General features: G+C 42.2%; 2 protein-coding genes across 2 annotated transcripts in view; one reads left to right on the top strand and one right to left on the bottom strand.

Moving 5' to 3' along the window:
* Nucleotides 1-7,138: 7,138 nt before the first annotated feature.
* LOC102404139 (basic proline-rich protein) lies at nucleotides 7,139-22,650 on the bottom strand. The gene is made up of 4 exons (XM_044945438.1): nucleotides 22,641-22,650; nucleotides 20,044-20,145; nucleotides 19,054-19,765; nucleotides 7,139-8,339 (listed from the first exon to the last, which is right to left on the bottom strand). Exons 1-3 carry the CDS (start codon nucleotides 22,648-22,650, stop codon nucleotides 19,173-19,175), a joined length of 705 nt encoding a protein of 234 aa, XP_044801373.1. The 3' UTR covers nucleotides 7,139-8,339; nucleotides 19,054-19,172.
* HIPK1 (homeodomain interacting protein kinase 1) overlaps nucleotides 19,576-23,357 on the top strand; it is a 53,803-nt gene continuing 50,021 nt past the window's right edge. The window contains exon 1 of the mRNA XM_025288057.2: nucleotides 19,576-19,731. The gene's annotated coding sequence lies outside the window, so the exon portion shown is untranslated. The remainder of the gene's footprint in view (nucleotides 19,732-23,357) is intronic.

The raw sequence follows: 23,357 nt of genomic DNA, 5'->3' as shown, positions 1-23,357 counted from the left end.
ATCTGGAGGTCCATGTAGACATTTTAAAAAATTGTTTTATTGAAGTATAGTTGATTTATAATGTATTAATTTCTACTGTACAGCAAAGTGATTCAGTTATACATACATACTTTTTCATATTCTTTTCCATTGTGGTTTATCAAAGGATATTGAATATAGTTCCCTGTATGTGCATGAATCTTCAGTGCCATCACTGGTGAGTAGCCCTTGGTCTGTTACCTGCTTCCCACCTCTCACCCTCCCTAAGCACCACCACCACAAGCTGTTTTGTCTTGAGTCCTTGGCACTTTCCCCTTTCTCTTCTGTAGGATATCCCATCTACATCACTAGAAAATGATTCTGCTTGCCCTTATAGAATATTTGTGTCTACAGCTGCCCATGGGGGATTCTCATCCTCAGAGTGTTGTCTTTTTTTTTTTTTTTTCAGATGATTGATTTATTTTTGGCTGTGCTAGGTCTTCGTTGCTGGGCTTTCTCAGAGTGGGCTTTCTCCGATTGTAGTGAACAGGGGCTAATCTTTGTTGTGGTGCATGGGCTTCTCATTGCAGTGGCTTCTGTTGTTGAGTACAGGCTCTGGGGCATGTGGGCTTCAGTAGTTGTGGCGCATAGGCTTAGTTGCCCAGAGGCACATGGTATCTTCCCAGACCAGGGATCGAATCCGTGTTCCCTGCATTGGCAGGCAGATTCTCAACCTCTAGACCACCAATGAAGCCCCAAACTTCTCTTTATTTTGGTCACAGTGCTTTTATTTAGATATACCCTTCCACCTTGACTATCTCATTCCTAGGTAACTTTCTCTTTGAACACCTCCTCGACCACCAGATCACAGAAAGTTCCCAGAATCTTGGGCTTGGTTCTTTTCCTAAACAGAAAGCTTACTGAATCACCTTTCAATCACACAAAACTTCTGGCTCACCTTGGGTTAGTTTTTCCCTTGCAATATTTACATAATCAAAATACTATTGGGACTTCGCTGGTGGTCCAGTGATTAGGAATCCACCTGCCAATGCCAGGGACACAGGCTCAGTTCCTAGTCTGGGAAGATTCCACACGACGGGGGGGTTGGCGGGGGGGAACTAAGCCCCTGCACCACAACTACTGAGACCTCATGCTGCAACTACCAAAGCCCCCATGCCCAGAGCCACCCAGAGCCTAGAGAAGCCACCGCAATGAGAAGCCCAAGCACCGCGACTAGAGAGCAGCCCTCGCACAGCAATGAAGACCCAGCACAGTGAAAAATTTTAAAAAACAAGCAAACTTTGTCTTTGGCATCCATTCTAGGCTGTACACTCAAGAGTCATCTTATAACTGGAAACTGTCAGGTGGCCCCCTACTCCAACTCCAGCTGATGTATGAAAGGATCAAGAAAAGAATGGAAGCAAACTATTGGGTGGATAATCGGTAGCCTTTTTTTTTTAAAAGAAATCACCATTTATTAGCGTAATCTTTCTCCACTAATTGACTGCCATTCTCACAGTAATATCTGAGCCACCCTGTAAAATGTTCCTCTGATTTCAAGGCATTTTAAGCTTTTACTTATCATGTTTACATCCTCTGTTCAACGAAGACACTGTTCTGAGAGCTACTTTTTCCAAGTGTATTGTTGCCTAAATTTCCTTTATTTCTTCTTCATCCTTTCTCTTCTTCCTATATTCTGGGAATGAAAGGAACTTAGAGGAAAAAAGTTGATTTTCCCCGCCCCTCCACTGATCCATAGGCTTCATTATTTTACTTGATAATAAATCTATGACTTTTTAGAACAACAGAAATGGAAAAAGTGAATCAAGATAATGAACAAAACCTTTCACCCACTTAAACATTTTCCAGTTGTGAGATTCCTCTTCTTGTATGTGGTCTCTTCCCCTTGTTACCCCTCTTCCCCTTTTCCCCTGACTATAGTCAGTTTGGTCTTTAGGCTCATACCAGTCTCCCCGAGACATTCTGCAGTCATTATCACCTTTTAGGGTGGATTTTATTTTGGTTTTTTTTTTAATAACTTTTTAATATTGATGCATATTTGCTTGGGATAGAGCTTGTGTAATTTACCAATCATATTGATAGTATGTGACTGTGCCCTGCAGAGGTATATTTAACAAGACAAAAATAATGTAGGTTAATAAAGGAGCCCATATTTGAGTCAGGTTATAAATGACCATGAAATCATTTACAGTTTGAATAGTGAAAATTTATGTCTCCTGTTCTTAAATTAGTGCTAGACAGACTATCATTTTAAAAAGTCTTTGTGCATTTCTGTTATTTTCCCCTTACCTTAGCTCCCTGTTCTTTCTTGCCTGCCTCACCCACCTGTTAAGAATTAAAAATATTGAGCCTTAAAGGGACAGCTCGTTTTTAAATTACTAAAGTTTGTGAAATTTTACTTTTTCCAAGTTTTTCCAACTTTTCTTTAAAAAGTGAAGACAAGATAATGAATTGGAATTTCACAAGCTGTGAAATTAGCATCTGGCAAGCTGTGAAATCTTATTATTTGAAGACGTTATCTCCTGGAAGTTCTTTGAGAATAGGAAAGAAGAACCCTGTTTTTGAAGTAGACCATTTTTCTCTCTTTAAAAATCTGTTTATATGTTCAATTTTTAAATGGCCTTTTAAAAAGTGAGGTGAGGAAAAGTAGTAATAGAAAGATGTTTAGGACAGCTAAATGCTGGGTCTGAGTAAGTATATAGTCTACTTGTTGCAGGGTTTTGTGAGGATGAAGCCATCTTGTTCAACCTGTGTGCATGGTGTTTATATCAAAGTTGCCACTTTTGTTAAAATGGTGTTATTTTCTTTATTATCTTGGAAACTGACTCAGCCTCATGTTGCTCCAAATTAGTGTTTAAGGCTCCCACAAGTTGCAGATAAAAGGATTATTTTAACAAGTAGAACGAGGTGATTCGCCTTTTGGTTTGTAAATATATGAAAGTGTCTACAAGGTCTTTATCTGCTTTCTGTCAGCATTTATATTAAATGATAAATTAATGAGAAAAAAAACCAAACAAGCAAACTATTGCATTAGGACTATCTAACCCGTCCTGACTCCTCTCATCAATTTTTAGTAACTCTGGGGAGTGGAGGATGAAGTTCATCCCCAGTGCTACAGGCCCATCCTTAATGTGCTCTCTGAAAGGTGTGCTTTTGAGAAGCGAAGAAGATTGGATCAAGCCCACTCCCCCTACTAACCAGACTCTAGAAACAAAGCATGAGGGTGGAACCAGACTCCTGGTGCTTAGGGAGTCAGGAATATAAAGTTGGAGAAAACCTGCTAAAAGGTCTGAGCATCCAGTTCCTAAACTGGAACCAGGGCTTTCCCTGACAACCAGCAATGCTAACACCAGCTGGGTGTCCTACAATTCAACTCTGGTCTGAGACTGTCTACTTGGAGATAGCATCAGATCCTACAGATTAAGGCTTCAGTCTCACAAGACTGTCCCCTCACCACCTGAGATGCCCATTGCAAGTCCAGGTCATCATCTGTGTTTCTGAGTGACCACAATAGATTGGAGGTTTCAATGATCCCCTCTTTGGATTTGACTGGTTTGCTAGAGCAACGCACAGAACTCAGAGAAATACCTTACTCACTAGATCATCAGTTTATTATAAAAGGATTTAACTCAGGAACAGCCAGGTGGAAGCAACGCACAGGGCAAGGTATGTGGGAAGGGGTGGGAGCTTCCATGCTTTCTGAGTGCTACTCTCCCGACACCTCCACCTGTTCTGTTCCTCCTTCAGGACGCTGTCTCCACCCTGGATGATATCAACGTTCTGGTGTCTCAGTCTCTGACCTCATCATTTCCAAAGACCTCATTTCCCTCTACCTTACCACCCTGTCATTATCAGAAGTTATACTACTTTTGAAATCTCAAATGTAAACCCTCTTTTCTCCAGCTGACTTGCTCAAGTATCTTCATTGCCAATGTTTCACTATTCATGAGCCCTCTCTGAGCTTCACTCCCTTCCTTGACTGAACTGTATCCTACAATCCATCTTTATAATATCACTCCCTTTCTCTCTCTCTCTCAACCTTGCCTTGAAAAACTCCAGTTTTTCATAAACCATAATATTCATTTACTCTTTGCCTGCACTGGAGCAGCTAGATGTTCCTGGAGAAATCATTCAAACAGACTGGTTTCATTTTGAAATCATGATTTCAAACATCAGAATGGCCTTCCATACTGCTAAGCAATCCTATTACATGTCCCTAATAAGCTTGGTTTCATATTCTCCCTTTCTCATTGCTTTCCCCTCCCACCTGCGTCTTAGCAAATCCTGTTGACTCTACCTTGAAACATATCCTGAATCTTCCTTTCACCATCTTAACCTCTACTACCCTTGTCCAAGCAACCTTTGTCTCTTGTCCAAGTTCTTCAATAGCCTCCTAAATGTTCTCTCTGCTTCCAACACTGTCCCCCTTTTCTCCAAATACACAGAGTCCCCATGATAGCCATAAGTCATAGCATATTATTTCTCTTCTCAAATCCTCCAGTGGCTTTCCAGATCACTCAGAATAAAAACCTAAGTTCTCCTGGTGGTCTGCATGGCCCCTATGATTTCCAGATTGCCTCACCTCCTCCTCCTCTCCCACCCTTCACTTACTCTGCTCCAGGCATGCTGACCTCCTTGCAGCTACTCCAATCTACCCTGTAAACAATCACCTCACTTCTTCCCTCTCCCCATCACCTTTTCCACCCACATGGCTCCCTCACCTACTTCAAGGTTTTGCTTAATGAGGCTATTCTTGACCATCTTATTTAAAATTGCAACCGCCTTGCCCACCACTCCCTTTCCCTGCCTTGCATTTTCTCCACAGAGCACCTTCCATATGATATCATTTATCTATTGAGGTTAGTGTGTGCCTCATGGACTAGAATGTAAATGCTAGGATTCTTTTTGTCTTTTTTCTTTTTGATTGCTTTGTTCACTGTTTTATCCCTGCTGTCTAGAACACATACTGGGTTTTTAACGATAAACATCAGGTGAATGAATAAATGAATTAACCCGGAGGATTGGATGGATGGCACATCCTTTAGGGAATCCTCCTTCAATAAACACTATTTCTCTCCAAGAGGGAATAAAGCAGAGTTCAAAGTCCCCAAGGAGCTGACCAATACTGAATGCTTAAGTTTGGCAGATACAGTATAAATATTATCTCTATATTAACTTACAACTATCCCCGTGAGAAAACTAGTGTCCATAAATCTCTTCATTCATTTGTTCATTAAACAAATATTTAATGAATGCCTATGTGCCAGGCATCTTTTCTAGACACTGGGGATATGAAATAGTGACCAAAATAGAAAAAGTCCTACCACATGGAACTTCAACATTCTAAAGGAGAGAGGCAGTATACATAAATAAATATCAAATGGTGATATGTGTTAAGAAGAAAATAAGACTGGAACTTCCCTGGTGGTCCAGTGGCTAAGACTCCATGCTCCCGATGCAGGGGGCCTGGATTTGATCCCTGGTCAGGGAACTAGATCTCATGTGTTGCCAACTAAAAGTTTGCATGCTACAATTAAAATCCCACATGCCACAACTAAGACTGGTGCAGCCAAATAAATTAATAAACAATAAAAAGAAAAATAAATAAAATTTTTTTAAAAAGAGGAAGAAGAAGATATTAATACTGGTTTAATGGGGGTGGGGAGCAGTTCAGATAAAGGTCAAGGAAGTATCCTGGTGGGAATGACACTTCAAGACCTGAGAGATGAAATGGAGCCGGCCAGGTGAAGATCTGGGGGCAGCATCAGCACCAAAACCATGTGATGGCCATGAGCTCTATGCCCAAGGAACATCAGCAAGAGCTGTGCAAGTGGAAGAGAAAAGGAGATGGGATCAGAGGCAGAGGTAGGAGTCGGATCAGATGTGACCTACAGAGCAAGAAGTTTGGGTTTTAGCCTAAGTGTTATGGAAAGTGCTTTAGTGTACTGGGGTGGTATGATCTGATACATATTTTTGAAAGCAACAGATGGAGAATGGGGCAAGAATGAAGCGAGAATACCAGTCAGGAAGCTCTTCCAGCAGTGAGAGATACTGGTGTTTTTGCACTGTGTTTGGATAAAAATCAGAGTTACCTCTTTAGCACAAGCAGCTGAAGGGAGAAAGACATCCCTTTTCTTCTACCAGAGCTTTCACAAGGGAAAAGTATATCTATATACCCAAAGATATTACATAGATAAACATATTTGGAGGAAATGAAGAAAGGAAGAAGAAAAAAATGATTTATCTACAAGTAAATAATTGAAATATTTTATGAATCAACATTATTTCCTATAATAGACATGTTTTAGAACTATGTACTTAAGAGGAAAAAACATGTTTTACTTGCTTTGGAGTCAACACAAGCCTTGGGGTTAGAGGTTACACTTCCTGAGAGACTAGGACTTTTCAGTAAACAAAAATGAATTTATCAGAGAATACTTATTTTTTAATTATTTAATTATGAAATTTTATAGCAAATATCATTAGTCCTGACCTTTGAATAGCTGCATCTTCTAGGAGAAATCTGTAAGATACAGTAGAAGACACAGCATTACCATATTTAGTTTGATTTAATCCTTTCTGTTTAATTCACCAAGTAGTGATACTTTATGTCCTTACAGAAAAGCACCTGAATGAGCAAGGCAATTTTGGTTCACGAAAGAGCAGTCTCTTGCTGCAAGGCTCTTAGTCAGTATATACATAATTAAAACCTGCACTTTTAAATCAAGATAGGACTGACAAATCCATATTTGTTATTATACTATATTCTACTTCTCAGCGACTTTCTGATTTTGTAGACAGTTATCAGTGGAGATGAATGGTAGTGGATTTCAGGATATTTTTTGAAAGTAACATTGAAGAAATTTTCCAATGGACAGAATGAGGGAGGTACAGAAAAAGGTATTATTGCCATCTCCATTTTAAGGATGAGATAAGTGAGGCTCATGAGCAGACCATCATACCCTCGTAACCAGAAGAGTTAGGATTCCTAGTGACATTAAGCTCCAAAGCCCATGCTTTTTGTTTATACTGGACATTCTCGGAGCACTGAGGTTGATCAGGCAGAAGCCCTATTTCACATCAGAAAATTTACCCTCTATGGTTTGTTTTGATAGGGAAGCTCCCCTACCCCCAACAGAGAGAACCACTTGCTAATCACTTGATGACAACTTAAGATTTTATACAAATGAGTTTCCAAAAGCAATAATAGAAAAAAAATCAGTTAAATGCATGGCCAAAGGTAAAGACTGCTATTTTGAAATTTCTTAAACTCTATTCTATAGTTTACTGAATTCTGATGCTTTGAGTACTATGAATAAACACTCAGTAATTTACCCAGCAAAATAGCTATTATTACCGACCACATATCAGGAATTGTGTTAGGCAAGGGATATTTCATTAAGGTCTTTTTGATTTCAGAGTTTGTAGGAACTGCAAAATGACACAGCATAAGTAATAATCAGTTATTAAAATTTGAGGTCCTGTCCTGATTTATTGCCCTCTCCCTTGTGGGTCTTTGTGTGCATTCTTCCAGCATTTGTTTTGGCTTTTGCTTAGAACTGATGATAGAGAATGACGTATGGAATGAAAGTGATAAAAGCTCATGCATGTAACAGTTGGTCAAAGAAAAGGTGAAAAGCTAGGAAATGATGGAGGCATGATAATGAGGAATGATGCTGATCCAGGTAAAGGGAGAAAAAAGCACTATCCCTTGGTTTTGCTGAATAAAGATCTAGTATATGAAGAAAATGAGAGACAGGACGATGGTTATGTGTGGATAAGGGAGGAAACAGAAATGAAACCTCAAACCCTCCTTCCCTCATAATTGTTGTATAAGTGGTTAAGGCATTTGCTCTTCTCCCAGAAGAGTCTCTGGGTTGACTCTTGAAAATTAGGGGTGAAGTCTTTTACCCATTATTTCTAAATCCTGCAAACTTTCATCCTCCTTTTTAAAAAAAAACTGAGGTGAAATTCGCATAACAAACAACCATTGTTTAGTGTACAGTTCAGTGGCATTTAATGCATTCGCAGTGTTGTGCACCACCACCTCTCTTGAGTCACTTTCCCGTTCTTGGTTGCGGTACACAGGCTTCTCACTGTGGTGGCTTCTCTTGTTGGGCAGCACAGGCTCTAGGCACACAGGCTTCAGTGGTTGTGGCGCACAGGCTTTAGTTGCCTGCAGGATTTTTCCGAACCAGGGATCGAACCAGTTTCCCCTGCATCGGCAGGTGAATTCCTATCTGCTGTGCCACCAGGGAAGTCCTTGACTCTTTCTCTTTAACCCCACAGGCATAGTCTTCACCCAAGCTCATGTTCGGCCAAAGCCATCACTTCTGCTGGAACCCAATCCTCAAAATGACCTATTGTGATCCAAAAAGAAAACAAGATGTAGACTTGAGAGCAAGGAAGTCAGATTCCTGCCTGCAATCAGGCAGTAACCAACCCAGTAACCAACCTAACTTTAATGGGGAGATGCTGGGGAAGGAGAGTAATGTGGATGCAGTGAGGTAACATAGCCTTCCCACAATATATAGAAGGGACCTTCATGATGATATGGAGAGTCCTTGCTTACCTGATTATCCTGGGCGGCTTCCAAATGTGCATGGGTGATTCCGTTTTCAATTTTGTATATCATGCTCTTCTCTGCCCTGGTTTTAGCTTCTAATCCCAGGGCTATCTGGCAGCCTAGTGCAGACGATAACCACTTCTTCCCAAGAGTGTACCTGTCATACTTGAGCTAATATCCCTTATATATGATAACATAATGGCATATTTATTCCTCTGTTCACATTTTACATGAAAAAATGTACTTAAGATAGTTACTAAAAACAAAGACTGATGCCCCATTTGAGCACAAGACAGCCATGGTAGCTCCAGACCTTGGGTATTCATCCTTTTGTCTTAGCCAAAAGACAGAGAAAGGAGCAAAAGAAAATTTTATCTTTATGCAAAAATAAAAAATTTCCTAAGAGCCTCCCAGAAGACTTCCTTTCATATTTCATTAACCAGAACTGTGTCTTGTACCCACTCCTAGACCAATCATTGGCAAGGAGAAATGGTATCACCAGATTGATTTAGACGAATTGTGATTTATCCCCTGATTTGGGGGTGGGAAACGGCTTCTTGGTGGCTCAGATGATAAAGAATCTGCCTGAAATGCAGGAGACCCAAGTTCAATCCCTCAGTCGGGAAGATCCCCTGGGGAAAGGAATGGCTGGGGAAAGGAAAGGAACCCCAGTATTCTTGCCTGGAGAATTCCAAGAACAGAGGAGCCTGGCAGGCTACAGTCTATGGGGTCACAAAGAGTTAGACATGACTGAGTGGCTAACACTTTCATTTTTTCACTTAACGGAGAGGAACTTAGCTTCCTTGAAATCAAAGGATCTTCCTTCTACCTGAATTAAACTGGGATTCTATTAATAGGGAAGAACGAATCTAGGGAATGGAGTTTAGATAAGTGTGACGGTGTTAGTCTCTTAGTTGTGTCCAACTCTGTGTGACCCTATGGACTGTAGCCCGCCAGTCTCCTCTGTCCATGGAATTCTCCAGGCAAAAATACTGGAGTCGATAACTATTCCCTTCAGTCAGTTCAGTTCAGTTCAGTCCCTCAGTCGTGTCCAACTCTTTGCGACCCCATGAATCGCAGCACGCCAGGCCTCCCTGTCCATCACCAACTCCCGGAGTTCACTTAGACTCACATCCATTGAGTCGGTGATGCCATCCAGCCATCTCATCCTCTGTCGTCCCCTTCTCCTCCTGCCCCCAGTCCCTCCCAGCATCAGGGTCTTTTCCAATGAGTCAACTCTTCGCATGAGGTGGCCAAAGTATTGGAGTTTCAGCCTCTATCATTATATGTAGAATCTAAAAAATAATACAAATAAATCTAAATACAGAACAGAAACAGATTCACAGATCTAGAAAATAAATTTATGTTTACCAAAGGGGAGGTAAGGGGGAGGGATAAATTAGGAGTATGGGATTAACAGATATAAACTTCATGCATTGTGCTCAATTGTGTCTGACTCTTTGTGAACCCATGGACTATGGCCCACCAGGCTCCTCTGTCCATGGAATTTTCCAGGCAAGAATAGTGGAGTGGGCTGCCATTTCCTCCTCCAGGGGATCTTCCTGACCCAGGGATTGAACCCCAGTCTCCTGCATTTCCTGGATTGGCAGATGGTTTCTTTACCACTGTGCCACTTGGGAACTCACAACAGATATAAACTACTATACATAAAATAGATAAGCATCAAGGATTTACTGTGTATCACAGGGAACTATATTCAATATCTTATAATAACCTATAATGGAAAATAATCTGAAAAACATATGTATGTAATTGAATCACTTTGCTGTACACCTGAAACTAACACAATATTGTAAATCAAGTACACTTCAATAAAAAAAAAAATATTATTACCCAGTGAGGGACAGGGACATCATCTGACTTTGGGTGTGATATTCTGAGAAGCACACAATATCATTATTCTGCAACAGATGCGGGTTTGATCCCTGGGTCAGAAAGATCCCCTGGTGGAGGAAATGGCAATCCACTCCAGTATTCTTGCCTGAAAAATCCTATAGACAGAGGAGCCTGGAAGGTTACAGGCCAAAGAGCCAGACACAACTGAGCAACTAAGCATATAAATGTTAAAGCAAGAGGGTCAAAAGGTTAATTAGTAAAGTTAATTGCAACTTTTCTATGAGTTTGAAATTATTTGAAAATAAAAAGTTTTCTGGAGTCTAGATTTAAAAAAATCAGTGAGGGGGACATCCCTGGTATTCCAGTGGTTAGGAATACACCTGTCAATGCAGGAGACCTGGGTTTGATCCCTGGTCTGGGAAGATTCCACATGCTGCAGAGCAACTAAGCCCATGTGCCAGAACAAATGAGCACACGCTCTAGAGCTCATGCTACACAACAAGAGAAGCCATGGGAAGGAGAAGCCTGTGCACCGCAACTAGAGAGTAGCCTTCTTTCACTGCAACTAGAGATAGCCAATGTGCAGCTATGGAGACCCAGCACAGACAAAAATAAATACATAAACATAAAAAATCTTGAAAGAAATCAAAGATGACACAAATAAATGGAGAGATACACCATGTTCTAGGATTGGAAGAATCAATATTGTGAAAATGACTATACTACCCAAAATAACCTACAGAGTCAATTCAATCCCTATGAAAGTACCAATGGTATTTTTCACAGAACTAGAACAAAAATTTTCACAATTTGTATGGAAACACGAAAGACCCCAAACAGCCAAAGTAATCTTGAGAAAGAAAAACTGAGCTAGAGGAATCAATCATCCTGACTTCAGACTATACTACACAGCTACAGTCATCAGGAGAGCATGGTACCAGAACAGAAACAGGAATATAGACCAATGGAACAAGATAGAAAGCCCAGAGATAAATCCACACACCTCTGAGCACCTTAGCTTTGACAAAGGAGGCAAGAATATACATTGGAGAAAAGAGCCTATACAATAAGTGGTGCTGGGAAAACTGGAGAGCTACATGTAAAAGAATGTATCCAGAACACTTCCTAACACTATATACAAAAATAAACTCAAAATGGATTAAAGTCTTAAATGTAAGGCCAGAAACTATAAAGCTCTTAGAGGAAAACACAGGTAGTACACCTTTGATACACATCCCAGCAAGATCTTTGACCCGCCTCCTAGAATAATGGATTAAAAACAAAAATAAACAGATGAGATTTAATTAAATTTAAAAGCTTCTGCACTGCAAAGGAAACAATAAACAAGATTAAAAGACAACCCTAAGAATGGGAGAAAATAATTGCAAACTAAAACAACTGACAAAGTATTAATCTCCAGAAAATATAAACAGTTCATACAGCTTATACAGCTTATACAGTGAACTAAAATGGACCAGAATAGGCTAATTAATTCAGATGACCATTATATCTACTACTGTGCGCAAGAATCCCTTAGAAGAAATGGAATAGTCATCATAGTCAACAAGAGAGTCCGAAATGCAGTACTTGGGTGCAGTCTCAAAAACGACAGAATGATCTGTTTCCAAGGTAAACCATTCAATATCACAGTAATCCAAGCCTATGCCCCGACCAGAAATGCTGAAGAAGCTGAAGTTGAACGGTTCTCTGAAGACCTACAAGACTTTCTAGAACTAACACCAAAAAAAGATGTCCTTTTCATTATAGGGGACTAGAATGCAAAAGTAGGAAGTCAACAGATACCTGGAGTAACAGGAAAATTTGGCCTTGGAGTACAAGATGAAGCAGGGCAAAGGCTAACAGAATTTTGCCAAGAGAATGAACTGGTCATAGCAAACACCCTTTTCCAATAACACAATAGATGATTCTACACATGGACATCACCAGATGGTCAATACCAAAATCAGACTGATTATATTCTTTGCAGCCGAAGATGGAGAAGCTGTATACAGTCAGCAGAAACAAGACCAGGAGCTAACTGTGGCTCAGATCATGAACTCCTTATTACCAAATTCAGACTTAAATTGAAGAAAGTAGGGAAAACCACTAGGCCATTCAGGTATGACCTAAATCAAATCCCTTATGCTTATACAGTAGAAGTGACAAACAGATTCAAGGGATTAGATCTGATAGACAGGGTGCCTGAAGAACTATGGATGGAGGATTGTAATGCTGTACAGGAGACAGGGATCGAGACTATCCCCAAGAAAAAAAAATGCAAAAAGGCAAAATGGGTGTTTGAGGAGGCTTTACAAATAGCTGAGAAAAGAAGAGAAGCGAAAGGCAAAGAAGAAAAGGAAAGATATACCCATCTGAATGCAGAGTTCCAAAGAATAGCAGGAAGAGCTAAGAAAGTCTTCCAAAGTGATCAATGCAAATAAATAGAGGAAAACAATAGAATGGGAAAGACTAGAGATCTCCTCAAGAAAATCAGAGGTACCAAGGGAACATTTGATGCAAAGATGGGCACAATAAAGGACAGAAACGGTATGGACCTAACAGAATCAAAAGATATTAAGAAGAGGTAGCAAGAATACACAGAAGAACTATACCAAAAAGATTTTAATGACCCAGATAACCACGATGGTGTGATCATTCACCTAGAGCCAGACATCCTGGAATGTGAAGTCAAGTGTGCCTTAGAAAGCATCACTACAAACAAAGCTAGTGGAGGTGATGGAATTCCAGCTGAGCTATTTCAAATCCTAAAAGATGATGCTGTGAATGTGCTACACTCAATATGAGAGCATTTGGAAAACTCAGCAGTGGCCACAGGACTGGAAAAGGTCAGTTTTCATTCCAATCCTAAAGAAAGGCAATGCCAAAGAATGTTCAAACTACCACACAATTGCACTCATTTCACAAGCTAGCAAAGTCATACTCAAAATTCTCTAAGCTAGGCTTCAACAATATGTGAACTGAGAACTTCCAGATGTTCAAGCTGAATTTAGAAAAGGCAGAGGAACCAGAGACCAAATTGCCAACATCCATTGGATCACAGAAAAAGCAAGAGAATTCCTGTAAAACATCTACTTCTGCTTCATTGACTACACTAAAGCCTTTGACTGTGCTGATCACAACAAACTGGGAAATTCTTAAAAGAGATGGGAATACCAGACTGCTTTACCTGCCTCCTGAGTAATCTGTATGCAGGTCAAGAAGAAACAGTTAGAACCAGACATGGAACAATGAACTGGTTCACAATTAGGAAAGGAGTACATCAAGGCTGTATATTGTCACCTTGCTTATTTAACTTATATGCAGAGTGCATCATGCAAAATTCCGGGCTGGATGAAACACAAGCTGGAATCAAGATTACCAGGATAAATATCAATAACCTCAGATATGCAGATGACACCGCCCTTATGGCAAAAAGCAAAGAGGAACTAAAGAGCCTCTTGTGAAAGAGGAGAGTGAAAAAGTTGGCTTAAAGCTCAACTTTCAGAAAACGAAGATCATGGCATCTGGTCCCATCACTTCATGGCAAATAGATGGGGAAACAATGGTAACAGTGACAGACTTTTTCTTGAGCTCTAAAATCACTGCAAATGGTGACTGCAGCCATGAAATTAAGACGCTTGCCCCTTGGAAGAAAAGAAACCTAGACAGGTTTGGAGAAAAGGGAACCCTGCAGCACTGTTGGTGGGAATGCAAATTGATATAGCCAGTATGGAGAACAGTATGGAGATTCACTGAAAAACTAGGAATAAAATTACCATGTGACCCAGCAATCCCACTACTGAGCATACACCCTGATGAAATCATAATTGAAAAAGACACATGTACCCCAGTGTTCACTGCAGTGCTATTTACAATAGCTAGGGCATGGAAGCTGCTGAGATGTCCATTGACACATGGATAAAGAAGCTGTGGTACATATATACAGCGGAATATTATTCAGCCATAAAAAAGAATTTGAGTCAGTTCTAATGAGGTGGAGGAACCTAGAGCCTATTATACAGAGTGAAGTAAGTCAGAAAGAGAAAAACAAGTATCAGATGTTAACACATACATATGGGATCTAGAAAGATGGTACTGATGAACCTATATGCAGGGCAGCAATGGAGATGCAGACATAGTGAAGAGACTTGTGGACACAGTGGGGGAAGGAGAGGGTGGGACAAACCGGGAGAGCAGCACTGAAACATGTACATTACCATACGGACAACAGAGAGCAGTCATTTGCTTTATGAAAAGGGAGCTCAAAGGGGTGGGACTGGGCAGGAGATGGGAGGGAGGTTCAAGAGGGAGGAGACATACATATACCTATGGCTGATTCACGTTGATATATGGCAGAAACCAACAAAATTGTAAAGCAATTATCCTCCAATTAAAAATAAATAAATTTAAAAAATCAGTGAGGATTCTGTCTTGTTCTTTCAAAAAATTTCCCACGTTTTGCCCTCTATTCTTCACTTCAGTCTTTCACTCTCATCTGGTTTTTCCAGTTTTGCAACTGTTGGTTTCTACTTGAAACCTTTTTTCTTCTTGGTCCCTCATATTTACTACCTGTGTAGGAAGTTTGCCTTAGTTTCTCTCAAGACAGCCTTTTGGTCAGCTTCTACTTGGCCTTATGCACTGCAGCTCCTGTGGAAGAGACTTCTGGCCTACAATACTGAATCCAGGCTCCAAGCCCTAGAGGGGTATCATACCCTAGATGAGACATCAGTGCTTCCAACTGGCAACAGCTCCATCTCCCTCTCCAGCTGCCCTGAATTTGGGAGGAAATAGTTCACACGCGTGCCTGCTAAGTCATTTCAGCCATGTCTGACTCTTTGTGATCCTGTGGACTGCAGCCTGCCAGGCTCCTCTGTCCATGGGAATCTCCAGGCAACAGGACTGGAGTGGGTTGCTATGTCCTCCTCCAGGGGATCTTCTCGACCCAGGGATCAGACCCACGTCTCTTCTCCTGTACTAGCTGGTGGCTTCTTTACCACTAGTGCCACCTGGGAAGCCCAATAGTTCACGTATCTGCCCCCTTCTCTCCATGTTTTCTGCTTCATCAAACCCTCATCATAGTTTTCTAAGTATGCACAGTTTCTCCAGTCTTTTCCCACTCCAGCCTGCCATCCTCTTCACTGCTACCAGTTCTCTCTTTAAAGCACACATTCCTTCATATTACTTGTCTGATTAAATTCTACTAGCTCTGCGTTGCCTTTCAAAATCTGACTCAGCCCATTTTAGTTTCCAAATCCTTACAGTCCTCTGCTGAACTGGGAGCTCCTTCAGAGCACAGACCACACCTTTTCTTCTTCGTATCTTTAATTCTAACACAGTGCCTGGCACACAGAAGATACTCAATAGATTTCTGCTGAATGAACAAATGAACTTTAGTTAAACTCTGAAACTTCTTTGAGCAGACCTGTTTAAACATCACCTTCTCTGATGGTGAATGACAGTCTTGACACTGTCATTCAAATCTTCTTCAGGTAGATGTATTTCTTCATGGAAATACATCACCCATGCATTACCCACACCCCACTACATTGTTAAATTTTCTGAGGGAAAAGACCATGTCTTATTCATCTCACATCTGACTGAGGGTCTAGGAGAGTAACCTGCCATTGAGCAGGCAGACTTTGTTGGATGGATATAGATATTAGAGGAAAATACCAGATTTTAAAAGGTCTCCATATAGTGAGACTGACTGAGGAAATGACCAAAGAACAATGAAAATGATATCAATAAGTATAAATAAATAGTGTACAAGAAGTAAGTGAAGTAGTCAAATGATGATGCATGACTGAATAACTAGAATTAAGTGGGAGTTAATCAGAAAAGGCATCCTCAGGGCAAATTTTGAGATGTGTTTGACAAGCAGAAAGGGACATAATGTTCTATTCTCCTAACAGGAGCTTAGAGGCCTGTCATGCAGTTGGGTTGAACCAAAGCACAGTAAGCAATTAGTGTATTGGAAGCCTGCTTTTCAAGTGAGATCTGCTCTTCCCTGGAGCTCAAGCCCTGCCTTTCTCCTGGCTCCCCAAGCAGCCCTGTTGGCCTACTCTCCATGTCTCGATGTTTCCCAGGTCAGCCCAGTGTAGCACTTCATGTCCTCCAAGTTTCTGTTAAAATAAGTAACCAAAATTTCCCTGTGGAATTGAACATTCTTGCTAACCCTGGTTCTCTAGGGTAATAAACTTTCCTCTTCCCAATAGAACTGTTCTAGCATTGTTAAGGCAAGAGAGAAATCCAAAGGCTGCATAACCACTTGAGTACATCTTCACAAAAATGATCTCTTTGATCCAAAGAGGTTTAACAAGAGACTTCCCTGTCGGTCCAGTTGCTAACACTCCACACTCCCAAGGCAGGGGACCTGGGTTTGATCCCTGATCAGTGAACTAGACCCTGCATGTTGCAACTAAAATATCCCACAGGCCCCAACTAAGGTCTGGTGCAGCCAAGTAAAAAAATAAATATTAACAACTTCCACTTTTCATTGACTATGCTAAAGCCTTGTGTGGATCACAATAATCTGTGGAAAATTCTTAAAGAGATGGGAATATCAGACCACCTTATCTGTCTTCTGAGAAGCCTGTATGCACGTCAAGAAGCAACAGTTAGAACCAGATATGGAACTGACGGGTTCAAAATTAGGAAAGGAGTACAACAAGGCTGTATATTGTCACCCTGCTTATTTAACTTATATGTAGAGTACATCATTCAAAATGCTAGGCTGGATGAATCCCAGGCTGGAATCAAGATTGCTGGGAGAAATATCAACAACCTCAAATAGACAGGTGATACAACTCTAATGGCAGAAAGTGAAGAGGAACTAAAGAGCCTCTTGATGAGGGTGAAAGAGGAGAGTGAAAAAGCTGGCTTGAAACAACATTCAAAAAACTAAGATCATGGCAACCAGTGCCATCACTTCATGGCAAATAGAAGGGGAAAAAGTAGAAACAGTGACAGATTTTCTTTTCCTGAGCATCAAAATCACTACAGGTGACTGCAGCCATGAAATTAAAAGGCTTGCTCCTTGGAAGGAAAGCTATAACAAATCTAGATTGTATATTAAAAAAGCAGAGACATCACTTTGCTGACCAAGGACTGTATAGTCAAATTATGGTTTTACCAGTAGTCACGTAAGGATGTGAGAGTTGGACCATAAAGAACGCTAAGCACCGAAGAATTGATGCTTTGGAATTGTGGTATTGGAGAAGACTCTTGAGAGCCCCCTGGACTGCAAGAAGATCAAACCAGCCAATTCTAAAGGAAATAAACCCTGAATATTCATGAGAAGGACTGATGCTAAAGCTGAAGCTCTAATACTTTGGCCACCTGATGCAAAGAGCCAACTCACTGGAAAACACTGATGCTGGGAAAGACTGAAGGCAAAAGGAGAAAGAGGCAGCAGAGGATAAGATGGTTAGACAGCATCACCAACTCAATGAACATGAATTTGAGCAAACTCTGGGAAATAGTGGAGGACAGAGGAGCCTGGGGTGTTGCAGTCCATGGGGTCACATCAGACATGACTTCAGTTCAGTTCAGTTCAGTCGCTCAGTCCTGTCCAACTCTTTGCGACCCCATGAATCGCAGCACGCCAGGCCTCCCTGTCCATCACCAACTCCCAGAGTTCACTCAAACTCACGTCCATCGAGTCGGTGATGCCATCCAGCCATCTCATCCTCTGTTGTCCCCTTTTCCTCCTGCTCCCAATCCCTCCCAGCATCAGAGTCTTTTCCAATGAGTCAACTCTTCGCATGACTTAGGGACTGAATAATAACAACAAAACCCAAAGAGGTAAAATGACTGGGACCTGAGGACTGTAACCTGATAGTACAATCTTATTATAGCTACATCTGCCCTCTCCTTAAAGACTGCCAGCATTCTAAGTCACTTCAGTCATGTCCAGCTCTTTACCACACTATGGATGGTAGCCCACCAAGCTCCTCTCTCCTCCAGTATTCTCCAGGCAAGCACAATGGAGTGGGTTGCCATGCCCTCCTCCAGGGATCTTCCTGACCCAGGGATGGAAGCCACATCTCTTAAATCTCCTGCATTAACAAGTGGATTCTTTACCACCAGCGCCATCTGGGAAGCCCCCTTAAAGAATATATGCAAGTAAATACCATAATTCTGTACAGTCACTTTCTAGGGCTCAGATCCTTGCTGCCTCCAGAACTTGTGGAAAGGAAAAAAATAAACTGTCTGCCTAAAAATGTCCCACACTTTAGGAATCAGAGCATTTTACACACCAAGAGGTATATCTGAAGACTTTCAGAATCTCTTGGCCAAGGGAGATGGCAACTGTCTTTCTTTTAGGATAACCTAGTTTTCAGGCAGTGTTTATTTTTTCCAGAACGTTGCATTCGTTTTCCTGAACACCCGGTTTTACTATCTCCTGGTAGAGGAGAGAAAATTATGGTAGTATGAGCTCACTGGAGCGCTTGAGGGGTAGGGTTCAGAGTACAGCTATTCTTTCTCACCTCCTGTTGCAAACCCAGCTTCCCAAGGAGGGAATGAAAGAGCCCCGTCAGGGAGTCCTAATGGGGGTGGAGGCTCACAGATCCCATACACCTCTACCAAGTAGCTAGAACGTCTCTAGATAGCAAGGAAACATTAAAGCCTAAACTTGGGTCATTCCTCACCAGCTGCCTCCCCGCGCGCTGCTCAGTCTCTGGAGGTGTCACACTAGGCGGTGGTGATGTCACACTGGCGGGGATGACATTTTAAACCTGGACCTCACACCGACACTAGGCACCTTAAGTCACCTCGGTGTTGGCCGTGCGAAGGGGGCGTGGAGATGACCCCAGCACTCTATCCACGCTGGCTCCCCATGGAGGTCCACCCACTCCCACTTCCACTCCGACCCGTAATATGAGGTCGTCGTAATCCTCCCGCTCTCCCAGACTTCCGCCTCAGTAGGTGTCATGGCGCGGGACCCGGGACTAGTTCCCGTGAGGCGGGGCGGGCCGGATGAGGGCGGACGCTCGGCGCTCAGCTTGTCGGGTCTGGCGACAACCGCGGCTGCGGAGCTAGGGGCCCGGCGGTGGCCCCGGACAGCAGCGGGAGGCCGAGGAGGGAGCGCGCGGGTCTGAGGCGGCGGCGGCGGCGGAGGGGGGCCGGGCGGTGGAGTGGGCGGGAGGCTGAGAAGGCTCCCCTCGCGGGACGGGCGCGGGGACGGCTCCGGGGGGCGGGGGCCGGGGCCCGGGCCGGCTCGCGCAGGGGGTATGATGACCCGGCGGCGGGGCCCCGGATCTCGTCTCCTCCGCCGCCTCCTCACGGCAGCCCCAGCTCGCGGCTGAGAACCAGAAGACACACCGGCGGTGAGTCGAGGCGGGAGAGCGGGCGGGCAGGGGCCTTGGCGGGGAGCGATCTCCTATCGGGTCTCCGAGGCGGGGCCGGGCTGGCCGCGGGCTCTCCGGGGCGCCCGGCCTTGCGGGGGGCGCCTCCCTCGGCAGCCCCCACCCGGGACCCGGCGCCAAGCCCTGTGGCCCGGCCGCGGAGGGGATGGCGTCCCCAAGAAAGTGGGGAGGCTGTGGGCTTGTTTTCGGGGCAACTCCTCCTGTGTCCTGCCACTTCTCTCCTGGGCGTGTTGTTGTCCTCAGATGACAGGGGGCCGCCTGGCGTCTCCTCACCCGGCCGGTTTTTCCTCGGGTGTCGTGGCCGGTTCCCAGTGTATGGCTTGCGCGTGTGAATTTCACAGCTCTGCTTAGCGCCTTGGTTTGGGGCTATCTGTGCTGTTGGGGACAAGGAAGCGGTGTCTGGAACGGACGGCGGCGGTGGGGTGGGTGTGGAAGCCCTCCTGTCCTCTCCGCTTGTGTTCTTTAATCGTTAGCTTGATAAATCGTGATGATGGTGGAGACTACGTGGGACCGGCCAACCTAAATGTATATCTGTGTTAGGTAGATCTAGAAGTCTGGCTCAAAGGGAAACTTTTGCTGTTTGTCGCCACTTTGCTAAAGCTTTCGTTAAAAAAAAAAAGTCTGGGGGGTGGGGTGGGAGGAAACCACCAAAACTCTTGGGTGAGCCTCCGCGCCCCAGCCCCCCACCCCCGCCCCCGCCCCGGTGTTCACAGGTCTGTGGGAAAGAGGCCGTTTTTGAGCCTAGCAACCGAGACCTGGGACTCAGTCTCCAAGAGCACTGGTCTAACCTCCAGTTTGTTGTGGTGATAAACCGTGAGGTTTGGCCTGTGTTTACGCTGGGCGCGCTTTCTTTCCTGTTTAGGTGGGGGAAGGGAGGAGGGGCTAGAGAAGGGGAAAAAAAACAGCCCCAAGCTCGAGTGTGTCTATTTTCCAATTAAACCATTGATTATGTTGCAGATTCTCTTTTTGAGGCAGCTCTAGGTGCTTTTTTCCTTTGGGAATTTTCAGTCACTGTATCAAATTATTAATTTCAGCTATAGACTCTTCTGCCCAATCCTTCCTTTATCTTATTTGTTTCCTAGTAACTGATGAAAACAGCAGCATGGCTTCCTGCTCCCGGTGAAATGGGGTTAAATTAAGTGGCTGATGCCCTCAGCAAAACCTACAATTTTGCTCTTGTTTGTGTAAAGCTATTTTTGATTCCTGGTCTGTAGTGTAGTTTTTTTTAAGATTATAGAGAATGCAAATCATTACCAGCTCTTTTTCATATGTAGGTCTAAAGCTTTCTGTAAAACATCTAAAAAATATACTAACAGGTCATTTTATATAGTTGTTAATGCAGCTGGTGATTTTGGAGATACATGTAATAATCTCCGGGTTCTGTGTTGTAGAACTGGTATGATGGTGTGTAGAAGGATATCATTGACTTCAAGACACTGTTCCCTGGCTTGAAGAATATTTTGGTAAGGTACTTGTGGTTGCAACTGGAGGCAGTCAGGCCAGTAAAGCATCTTACCAGTAAAATGGTGAATGTGATCTTGTAAATATACTGACTCTGGTTAGTAATAAGACTTTTGCTGGCGATATCTTTATCCTAGCTGGACATTGTAGTTTTATGGATTGCAGAGCAAGTTGATTGGTAACTTGAGATTGAAAACCAAACCAGAACTTTCTACTAACAGGGAAAAAAAAAAAAAAAGATAATCTCAGCATCCACAATTGTCTGGAAAATAGAATTCTTTTTTTCTGTGGTTTGGTTTTCATAAGCACAGCTTAGTCATTGGTTCTGTTGGTAGAAATCAGTGAGCCAAACCTGCCTTATGAACTTCTTACACTTGGAACTTGTGCAACTTGTTAGTTATATATTGTAACTGGTTCTTTTGTAATTTGAGGTAATTTTGCAAACATGAACTTCCTGATCGGCCCTTTTATTTTCATGACTGTATAAAGCAATCCATAATTTTTAAAGTTACAGTTATTAATTCCTCCCCACTATGGCGTCGCACAGAGTTGGACACGACTGATGTGACTTAGCAGCAGCAGCAGCAGCAGCAGCAGCAGCAGTTTCTTCCCTTAAATTTAATGCCATTCTGAACAGAAGTCATCAAAATAATTTTTCTTTCAAGTACCACTTCAACAGTAATTGATATGCTTTTCAGTTCCTTTTTTGTTTTTATTTTTTGTTTCCAATCTCCCAGCTCCCTAAATACCTTATGTATTTTTGTAGAGCATAATTTGACACTTAAAAAAATTTTACATCCTGTTTTTATATTTTTCTTTTTTATGTGTTGCATCAACTAAGCAACATTTTAAGTTCTTTGAAGACAGGGAAACTTAAGTGCATTTCTTTTGGCTTCTTTAAGGGTGCCTGGGACAATGCTTTCCCACCGTGCTTAATGAAAAAGAATCAGAAAACCTGAATTTTTTGACAGCATTACTGCTCATTAGCTCTGGGTAAAACTTGTGTGGCTTTCTTGGGTCTACTTTTTCTCATCTTGGAATTAGGGCGTTTTAGAAAGGGTCTTTTAAGGTCTATTTTAGCTGTAAGAATCCCTGTACTTTTTTTTGCCAGTGTCTTCTCCAGTCAAATACTCTAAACAGTTTTTCATTTTTCCATATCCCCTGGAATACTTGCTCAAGTTAGCTCTCATCTGTAAGACCTTCATCTGCCTTCCATCTGTCAGACTGTTATTACCTTACTTGAGTCCTATTTTCCTTAGGCCCTTTCTGGCTAAAGGTCCTCTCTTAGTGTTCATGTTTCATATTGGCCTATGCTTTGTTAATCTGTCATTTTTCTTATGATAGAAACTGAGGTATAGCTTTCTTTATTGTAAACTTTATAGATCTTATAGACTGTCCTGTGCACATACTAAGTACCATTTTACCAAACACCAGAAAAACCTACTTTTCTTTTGTTCTGTTGCTTTAGGTTCGTCATTCCAAATAAATCTAAGAGAGCTATTGAAATTTAGGAAACAAATTTCTTCCCTAGAAGGAAAGCATCTCAGCCAGTTTACCAAAATATTCCAAAATTGGTCTAAATGGCTGGAAATTACATAGAATTGTAGAGTTACTACTTTGTCAGCTAACACCACTATTCCACAGCCTGTTTTTGCATACTGGTTGGGGAACTGGCTCCTTTCACATGGTTCCATATGAAGGAAGTGCTACAGGAAAGGGGGTGGGGAACTTTGATTCAAATAGTGTCCTCAGGGCTTCAAGGTTATTTTTTTCTTCTGTATTACTATACTTAGAAAAGTATTCTCTTGTAGACAAGAGGCTGTAATTTTTATCATGTTTATTTCTCTAATTTAGTGAGAATGACTTCTGAGATCCCTTTATATATGGAGAAATAACATGGTCTCTTTATAGTCATTCATTCTATCAAACTTTTGACACATGCTGTATTCCATCCATTGTGATTGATGCTGGTGATACAAAGGAAGATGATACTCTGCCATTGACAATTGCCCTCTTAGAACTTGCAGTTCAGAAGGGAAGTCAACTTTTTTTTTTTTTTAAGAAGTTAACTTTTAAATAAATAATTTCAAATAGTCATACTTAGAATAAAAATCCAGAGTGGCCCA

Source organism: Bubalus bubalis, chromosome 6 (assembly GCF_019923935.1).
Source record: "Bubalus bubalis isolate 160015118507 breed Murrah chromosome 6, NDDB_SH_1, whole genome shotgun sequence".
NCBI classification, from domain to species: Eukaryota; Metazoa; Chordata; class Mammalia; order Artiodactyla; family Bovidae; genus Bubalus; species Bubalus bubalis.
Note: the sequence above shows the minus strand (reverse complement) of the source record. Positions and strands in the feature narration are given on the sequence as shown.